Raw genomic sequence first — 10,495 nt, 5'->3', positions numbered from 1 at the left:
TATGAAATTTCCAATCAAAAGAGAATTGTGTTGGTAGGTGGGTTCGAGTAAGACAAGAATAGAGTGACAAGTATTTAGAAAACAAATGGCATAACATTAATACAAACCAGATTTGAAACAAAATGTAAGCAAGTTGATTATAGTAATCAATAGTAGCGGCTATTAAGCTGTCAAAATTAATAGCAGTATAAATAATAAATAATAGCCCGATATTTTTTTTCCCTTTCTTTATGAGATTTGATATGCTAAGCACCAAAGTAGGAAAACGAAGTTACAATTTTTCTGATTGATTTGAAGGCACTTGGAAGATATTTTTCTATGTTTCTGTTTCTGTTGCTGCTGCTGTTAATGACTAAGTAAAACTTTGCGAGACTTCAGAAGAAGAAATATTTTATTTCATTTTATTACTGCTTACAATATATTGATATATATTGACATTGATATTATGCTATTATTATTATTATTATTATTACGTATAAAGATAAATAAATGTATACTAATATCTCAAATTAAATTTATATATATATATATATATATGCGTGAAGCATGATAGTGATTGGTTTCAATCTACATGCTCATGATCTGGTGGCAGAGAACTGGTGACCCACATTGGTCATTGGGGTGGCGTCTTCCTTTGCTTCTTCTTTCCAATTGATTGAAGCAAATCCATCTATTGGAGTCTGCATGATTGCTTCAGCATTTTTTTCTAATTTTTTCTTCTGCAACTTAAGAATTCAAGTGAATATCTGAGGAAATTTCTTTTTCTTTTATAGTTTTGACTATATAATCCTATTAATCAATCTCTTCAATATCCCTAAATACATACTTTTGTTAGAGTTTTTCTCTATTTTTTTGTTTTCTAGTAAAACACAAAAAAATCCACCTGCTTGTGTTTGTTAAGGAATTAGGAAAACACACAAACATGATAAAGTGTTGCATATGCAACAGAAGCCAACAGAACAACAATTAAAACACACCCAGAGAGAGAGAGGTACAGAGTGACACAACACACTTTAAGGCTTTGCTTTAACTACTGAGCTACTACAGAAGTGGCCATCCTTTTTTTTTTTTTTTTTCTTTTCATTTGTAGTTTTGTACCTTCCTTTCTTTTTTGTTTCTTCTCCCTTACCATTTTTTTCTCTCGTCTCTCAAGCATAATAGGTTAGGTGATTGATTCTGTTTTCTTCATAGCAGGATTTTTCACTAATCTTTTTTCTTCTTCCTTTGTTGCCTTTGAAATTATTCTCTAGTCCTTCTGGCCAAACCAAACCATATTACAAATTGATGTCTAATTTGTACAATCAGATTTCCTTACCTTCACCCCAAGGAGCCAATTCACCAAACATAAACATGAGAGGCAATTTTGATGTTGATAGGTATGTAAGGGATAGTTCTTCTGACATTTATTGTGGAAGTTTTTTATTTTTAATTTACCAATATATATATATATATATATGTGTGTGTGTGTGTGTGTGTTCTGATTTATATGTTCTTATTTATGTTTGTTCTAGTCAGTACTTAACGGAGCTGCTAGCAGAAAGACAGAAGCTTGGACCTTTCATGCAAGTTCTACCCTTATGTACCAGACTCCTTAATCAAGGTCCGTTTATTCCATATGTATTCAAGGATTCTGCTATGAATTTTCCCCTCTTATTTTTTCATTCATTTTAACTGATCTTCATTTGAACTAGGCCAAGTCATAACATAAACTTTCTGGTTACATGGTCTAGTGTTTCACTGCTCTTTCTCTTCAAAGGTTTTGAATTGCGGCCGCAGTTTCGTCAATATGTGGTCACAATTGTGGTCGTAGAAACTCTAAAAACCTTGGTGCCGCCCTTGAAATTTTGGTGGCGGACCGTTTTTTAAAACCTTCATTTAATCTTCTTTCAAATGCACTGGATTGTGTCAATTTCTGACCTTCTCACCGGTCTGAACCAGCTAATGCTTAAATCAATCATTGTTACTAAATTCCTTAGGAATTAAAAGTTTAAACATATATGATTTGAAATACAAGCAACTGAATTCTTAGCTATGGTTCTCTAGAATTGTAATCTGTTGATCAATCATGAAAAGGAAACATATACTTTTTGGATGACCCACAAAAAGAATATGTGGTACTAAAAGATGGTGGCAATTTAGTCATTGCTTCCTTTTACACAAGGCAAAATTCTTTCTAACATTGGTTCTAGGCATCCTCTAGTCTAGAAAAAAAATACTTAGGCATTGTCTTTTGCATGACTAGAGCAAACCTTCAGATGATCAGCTTTATTATTAATGCTACCATTCTATAACATTCTGTTTTGAAAATTAAGTTGTTCATATAGATAGCATCCACTTTATGAATGTATATGTCTGATACTACACTTCCTAGACATAATTTACAGTTGGTTTACTATCTGAAAGGTTGCATTAACAATATTTATGTTCTTTGATTCAGTAGCTTTTGTACAAGTTCTTATAGTCACTATTACCTTATTATTATCAGAGATTTTAAGGGTTACCGGAAAGAATGAATTATTGCAGAACCAAGGATTTAGTGACTTTGATAGAATGCGATTCATAAATCTGAGTCATATGGCTTCTCCAAACTCAACACCAAACTTCACTGGCTGGAACAGCCTGTCACATGAAGTAAGAACCTCAGTTTTATGTTCTATTCAGTGTAAAATTCTCTACCACTCCACAGTCTCCATTTCCTACTTTTTCTTGTCCCCCCAACATAAAATTTATGTTTCATTTATGCATTGCTTTAAAAAAAAATAATCTGATTCTTAACCTATCCAGTTCTGGTACTTAATTGCTTAGATTCCCTCTTCTCCATTTTGTTTAAGGTGGCAATATTGCCTCTTTGTTAAATGTGTATACTTTAAACTTTGTTATATAACACACAGTAACTACAACTTGATTTTTTCCTATCTTGTACCACTGTACCAGCATTCCTCTTATGGTTCTGTTACATTATAATCTCTAGTTTCTTTTACTGATTGGTTAAGCTTGTCATACATCAGAGGTTAGCTGGTGTGCAGGGACTAAACATGGATTGGCAAACTTCACCAGTTGTTCCAAGTTCTCCCATTGTGAAGAAGATATTGCGCTTGGATATTCCTAAGGATAGCTATCCAAATGTAAGATTTGTAACATACTTCATAGCATTTTACTTCATGTTTTGATAGTTTTATGAGTTTAATTTGTATGTACAATCAATGTAAAAAATTTACATTGTTAATCAATTAGAAATCATATTAGATATGACTTTTAAGAAAATTATTGTAAAAGTCAACAATTCTACCATATATGATGATTTGTGATTGGACAACAATATAGTTGGTGTATAAACTATTTACTCTACTTTTATATCCTGTTTGACCTTTGAGTTACTAAGGCTGCTTTAATTTTCAGTTTAATTTTGTTGGCCGGCTTCTTGGCCCTAGGGGCAATTCACTGAAGCGAGTGGAAGCTACTACAGGTTGCCGTGTATTTATCAGAGGGAAAGGTTCAATTAAAGACTTAGACAAGGTATCATCTCTAGCTTAATGCATTGTCCTTTAAATTCCATGAGTTATTTGTAACCTCTAAATTTGCTTTACTTTTTTCACTCTAAAGGAAGAAATGCTACGAGGAAGGCCTGGCTATGAGCACCTGAATGATCCGCTTCACATTATAATTGAAGCTGAACTACCTACCAGTGTTGCTGATGTAAGATTGATGCAAGCACAAGAAATCATACAAGAGCTACTTAAACCAGTGGTATCTCTCCACCTTTCTAACTCTGTTGTAGAGCTATGAACATATTCATTAATGAGATTTTTCCCCTTGCTTCTCTCCCTTATTATATGGTCCACTCTCTATCTACTATTACTACTTAGAAAAAACCATTCCACACTAGTCCATATTTTATGATTTTGAAATAACATATCTATAACAGAAAAGTTAGGAGAAGACTAATTTTGGTTTTAGTTTGGTCTCCTAAATTTAACAAATTTATTTTGGTTTCTTAAAGTATCTATGTCAGACCAAGTTGGTCTTTCTGCCAATTTTTTATACTAATGATGTTAATTTTAGTTGACATGACAATGCTCATATGACGTGGTATCTCTTACAATTTTTCATGTGTCACTAAATTGATCAAGTTAAGTGTAGTAACTTTTTTTTCCTTGTTGGCTACCTCTTCCAGTTACCAGATGAGTGGCTAATGCTGAAAGGCAATATTGTAAACATGTTAATTCATGCTCTTTTTTCTGCACTCAATTATGTTGTTTTTCTTTTCCTCTAAGGGAAGCCTGTAACTGGAAAACTGCTACTACTCTTTTGTTGTGACTTCTCTTGAGCCAAATTTTCTATGAGCAAAGCCTTAGCGCAAAATAACATTATGGGGAAGCTCTTGTCTAGTTAAGGAAGTGTTTCTGATTCTTCTCCCTTTTTCATGTGCAGGATGAGTCACAGGACCTTTACAAAAGGCAACAACTAAGAGAACTTGCTATGCTTAATTCCAACTTCAGAGAAGAGAGCCCTCAACTGAGTGGTAGTGTTTCTCCATTCACTTCTAATGAAATAAAACGAGTCAAAACTGATCAATAGTGATTATATGTTGAGAATTGTTGCATTGCTTGAATGCTTCCTGTAACTAAATTTTGTAAAGCTGCAATGAAAAGACCTTCCTGATTTGATGCTGCTGATTTGGAGAACAAAAATAAAGGGGAGAAAAACATATTCATTGCCACAATGTCACTAGACAAGAAAAAACATTAAACTATATTTTGATCTATTTATCACTCTATTTGTAATGCCTATCAATATGATATTGTTGTGATTTTTATTATTTATAAACTGCTTATTTATAGTATTGGAAAAATGTGTTTCCATATCAAGATGTGTACTTTACTTATTTTATATAATCCTGGTATTCTTTGACCGAAAACAAAAAAAAAATCTTTTTTGAGCTATTAAAATTCATTTAATGAGTTAATCTTTTCTAATATATTTTTTTTTCATAAGCACAAATCAGAGAATCAAACTTGTAACTTTATATTGAAAAGACATGATTATCTTGTAACCATATGTTTGTTAGATGTGTACTTAGCATCTATTACAACACTCTGTTCTCAATATCAAGAGACAAAGTTTGGTCACATGAGCACCTTCCTGAGCATAATATTGCACCACTTGTTCTCAACATCATAGGCCACTTCTTTGAGACATAGTTTGGCCATATGAGCACCAAGCAAAAACAATTATGTGAGGTGTACTTTTTTAACAAACCCCTTTTGGAGCACAAAGCCATGTCTTGGGGGGATAACGTCATATGGTGGGGCCTTAGAATTTAATGTAGATGTTGATGTTATTGACCGTAACCCTCCTGAGAGTCTGAGACAACCTAACCTTCATTTGCGTTGACTTGTAAATCATTGTCTCTGTAAAGTGGGGATATTCTAGATTTCATTTGTCCACCATGGAGCAATCATGCCACTGCTCATCACTAGCTTTCTTCATCTCTTTATTGGACCTTGTTTACACCATAAAGATACACTTTTTCTTTGATGGGAATAAAGAGGAGCTTAAAGTTGCTTTATAGTAACAAACCGGGAATCAAGAATTCAGGCGGGTAGATCAACATGTAGAGATTCATTTATTTCAGGGGTATATTCTTTTTGTTGTAATTGTGTCTAAACAAGTTCATCAACATGTAGAGATTCATTTACTTCAGGAGTAGGTTTTAAATAGTTTTTTTTCTTCTTTCAAAAGAGTGAATTGAATTCTGATACAACAACAACAACAACAACAACGCCTTATCCCATTAGGTGGGGTCGGCTACATGGATCAACTTCCGTCATAATGTTCTATCAAGTATCATACTTCTATCCAAACCATTAATTTCGAGATCCTTTTTGATAACCTCTCTTATAGTCTTTTTGGGTCTTCCTCTGCCTCGAATTGTTTGTCTTCTCTCCATCTGGTCTACTCTCCTCACTACAGAGTCTACCGGTCTTCTCTCTACATGCCCAAACCACCTAAGTTTATTTTCCACCATCTTCTCTACAATAGGCGCTACTCCCACCCTCTCTCTAATAGCTTCGTTTCTAATTTTATCCTGTGGAGTCTTACCACACATCCACCGCAACATCCTCATCTCCGCTACACCTACTTTATTCTCATGTTGGCTCTTGACCGCCCAACATTCTGTTCCGTACAAAATCGCCGGTCTTACCGCAGTCCGATAAAACTTTCCCAACAAGAGTGAATTGAATTCTGATATTAGATTTAAAATAATTGAATTGTTGATACCCAACAAACTAAGTTAGATCTTAATTTTGAATAGCTTATTTTGCATAGTAATTTTTTAGACATTGAATTTATTAATTCATCTATAGGATTAAGAATTCTCAACAAGGAAAATAAATTTAAAACTATAATTTAAAGATTATTTCCTACTTCATCAATTAATTTTTTATTTAACATTTAATAAATTTTTAAAAATACAAGAAATAAGCTACAAAATTACATATTTATAAATATTTAACTTATCTAAAATTTAGTACACATGACCGAGATAATCTTACCGTTATCGTGTAAAAATTTATAAAATTAGCTAAAATATGTTTCAATTAGCCTTGCTTTATCATGATTCCAAATGGTAAGGTGATTTGTGCTAAGAATGGGAATATGTTTCTTGTAGGTTCAAAAATAATGCTTAGTATAGGTGAACAAAAAAAGAAGTAGAAAACAAGTTGCCTGAAGTTGTAATTTAAAGCGATAAAAGACAGAAAACATTAAAGATAAAACATGGAGTAAAATAGGCTTGATTTTGAATTGATGGTCACTTTTACAAATTAAGTATGAGACCTATTTGTCGGGTAGAAATTCATATTCTCTACTTAATCACTTTGTTTTTTTTTTTACTTGCTAACCGCCTAAAACATGGTTTGGGTCATTTAACTAATTTTACATTGATTCTACTAATTATAATTCTCATAGTTGAATTTGAGTTAAAACTCGGTTGATAGGTATGAGTTATTCTAATTGTGACTTATCCGAAACCTAGGCATGATTTCCTCCATTCACAAGCCAATTTATCTGCACTTTAAATTTTGAAGAAACTAGCAACTGCTTCTTATTTTTAAGGAAAAGAAGCATTATCATCGACTTGTTTTAATTTTTACAAGCCATTTAAAAAATGATAAAATCATAAAAATATTTTCTTATCTTTATTAAATTAAATATAATTTAATTCAACTAATACTCTGATGCGGACTAGATACCCATTCAGCTAATCCAATCCAATGAGCAACTGAATTATCCTTATCCACATTCAGACAATTAACCAAATCCTCAACAACTGAACTTCATCTCTTTCAACATAATTTGGGTGCCAACAATTACATAAGTCAACAATTAGATTTTTTAAACCTTTATTAAAAATATATATTAAGTAGAATAAGTGTTTAAGACTTTTATTCAAAGAATAAGTGACTTTCACTTTATGGTGACATAATAAATTTCACTCTATGGGTTACAAAATGAATTTAGCTCAATGGTACGACCCATTTAACTCTCCCTTCTTAGACGGGTACGACCCATTAAAACTTTAATCTCATAAGTTTATATAAAATACTGTGACTAAATTTATCTAATATATAAAATGCATCATAAATTGTTGATTTAATTTTTAATTGAATGATTTGTAGAATACGAAATTCAATTTACCATATTACATGCATAAATTAAAAAACACAATAAGTAAAAAATGATTAATTGCAATAAGTTGTTAGCATATATAATGCCTTAAATAATTTTAAAAATACATGATGAATTGTTAATTTAATTATTTGTAGAACATGAAATTCAACTTACCATATTACATGCATAAATTAAAAACACAATAAATAAAAAAATGATTAGTTGAAATTAATTGTTAACATATATAATTTCTTAAATGATTTAAAATGTTTAAAATATGAATTTTAATTTTGTTACTTTAAAATATTTTCTAAAATTAAGATTTTTTTAAATATATAAAAAATTAAAACAATTCATCATAGTTTACATAAAAGTAAAATTGTAATTAAGGATAAGAGTTAGGAGATAAGTAGTAAAACTGAATAAATCACACTCGAATGAGAAAAATCTAAGATACTATCTATACTAAGAAAATGTGTAATATTTTTTAGAAGTTTGTTACTTAAGAATTCGGTAGTTAAATATGTTATAAAGACAATCATTAATTTAAAAAGTGGTCGATGTAAATTATTTTTATTTTTATTATTATTGTTGTTGTGTGCATTAAATTAATGTACATTTTCCAGTTTTTATTTTGTTAAAATATTTTTATATACAATATTTGTTAAAGATCTGAATTAAATAAAAATGTGTCACAAAATTTCTTGATATATTTTTTCTCTCAAATGAAAAATAATTTTTTTAATAACATTACAATTGAATTCTATACTTATTATATTCTTCAATGTTCCATGCAAGATTTGTAAATTAAAATTTTTAATCCCGTTGTTTTTATTTATTTAATACAAAATAATGTAAATTAATTTATCTAACATAAAAAATGCATTCTACAAATGTCTTAAAACCTATTATTTTTAGAGACAAATACTATGCACTTACAATATAAAATTGTCTTTTAATCACTAACCACAATGTATGGTAAGTTTGTTGTCTTTTTCAATAATGGTCTTAAAAATTATACCAATGAGTAATTTGTGATTGAATCTTATTCTAAAATTATTTTATATTGTAAGTGCATGACTATTAAACTCTTTGTGGTGGGCAACAAGTAAACATCTTGAAGAAATAGATGGCGCTAGATAACAATAGTAGATGAGAGTTCATTAGTTAGGGATAAGGTTGTCCGTGTATGAACTTGAAGAAATGACAATGTTGGAATATTTAAGAATATGTAGGTGCATGAAGAAAAATGTTGGGTGCAGGATGTAACCATCCATCATTGTCACATGAAATTAGGAACTAACTCATGCAGAAGAATTTATTTTAATTCATTTAAAACTCTTCTATTAATTTGATTAGGAAAATACATGTAAACTTTTCACATTTCAAAGGTCAAAGGCTAAAACGCACAACTCCAAAATAAAATATCACATGATATATATATATATACACACACACACACACGCACATATCATAGTAACTCAAATCTCCTCAGAATGTACATATAAACATAAACCACACTTTAAGGATAAACTACATAACTCTAAGTCGATCAACACTATACATGACTATAAAGAGGCAACAAAAACAGAAATCACGTCTTCACATCAGTATGTATGTCCATGAAGTCTCAAATGACACAAGGTCACCTCCTAGCTATTTGTTCCCCACGTACGTCAGATACAGGATCATCACATGCCTGAATCACACATATAACAATGTAAGGGTAAGCTTACCAAAAAAAAAAAACTAGCATACTATAACTTCACAACTAAAGCATGATCCACTAATATCACATATATAACATAACTTGTAGAAATCATACATAAAGCATAAGTCTTAAAATCCTCATAACAATGCATCTCACAACAATCATCAGTTAATCACACATTACTTAAAGGTTCAACCATTATACATCAATGTCATCATCAGTCCATCAATCACCAGGCATCAAAGTTCTCCATGATTCATCAAGTAACACATCATTCTCAAATCCCAATTATCAATGCATATGTCTAACTATCATGTTATGTCATGCTGACTCTTTACTCATCAAAGATTTCACCTTGAATGATTAACCTAAGTACATCCCTTAACGTAGTCACACCTTAACCATTCAGGGAGACTCAAATTAACCCTACGGAGGAAGTGTGATTTTATAAAAAAAAATGGATGAACATGATAGTGGGTTACCTTAGTAAGGCTTGAAAAGACCTTAATCTATTTATGGATTCACCCACACATCTATTATATAGGCTCATTTCCGTTATTCACCACTGACAACCTCTAACACTAGGCTGAGCACCCACCAAGCATCCTCAACTTACGTGCCTACTCATATGCAATGTCATTCATCAATGCATGTATGTTATGATCATTCAAATCAATATAATATGTCATCACAAATTCATTCACCAATCTCAACACCATAAGAGGTTATAATATCATATGTTTATCACACTCATGGACCCTCCTATAGTTCATTAAGTATAGCAATACATTCCAACACCTTCAATTATTGCAAACAACTCCCCAGAAACTCATGAATGTGAATCTCATAATCTCAAAATAAAGTCAACTATAATCATAAAACAATATCATCTCAACCACATCTCAAACCATCATCAAGAAATCATATATTCATCAATTAACATATTTATGAGCATTTCTTACTACAATAATTAAGACATATACAAGTATCATCACTTCAACAATAAGTATTTTATGAGTCCTCATGTACATATAGTTACTCAACATATCATATCAAAATCATCTTATATTAGTTCATAAAACAAAGTTAGTTACACGATAATAGCATGAC

General features: G+C 31.1%; 1 protein-coding gene across 2 annotated transcripts; it reads left to right on the top strand.

The window, feature by feature from the left end:
- The first annotated feature begins 551 nt into the window (after positions 1-551).
- On the top strand, positions 552-4,794 carry LOC100775447 (KH domain-containing protein At3g08620). Of its 2 annotated transcripts, none has more exons than XM_003538295.5 (7): positions 552-1,376; positions 1,512-1,600; positions 2,486-2,631; positions 3,027-3,125; positions 3,400-3,516; positions 3,604-3,747; positions 4,432-4,794. In XM_003538295.5, the coding sequence occupies exons 1-7, from the start codon at positions 1,285-1,287 to the stop codon at positions 4,576-4,578; spliced, it is 834 nt and encodes a 277-aa protein (XP_003538343.1). In that variant the 5' UTR covers positions 552-1,284; the 3' UTR covers positions 4,579-4,794. The 2 variants fall into 2 exon arrangements, with proteins under 2 accessions (XP_003538343.1, XP_003538342.1); XM_003538294.5 differs by having other exon boundaries at positions 553-1,376; positions 3,009-3,125.
- The last annotated feature ends 5,701 nt before the right edge of the window (positions 4,795-10,495 follow it).

Source organism: Glycine max, chromosome 11 (genome assembly GCF_000004515.6).
Source record: "Glycine max cultivar Williams 82 chromosome 11, Glycine_max_v4.0, whole genome shotgun sequence".
Classification (NCBI taxonomy): Eukaryota; Viridiplantae; Streptophyta; class Magnoliopsida; order Fabales; family Fabaceae; genus Glycine; species Glycine max.
The sequence above is the reverse complement of the archived record's forward strand: the minus strand, read 5'-3'. Positions and strand labels throughout refer to the sequence as shown.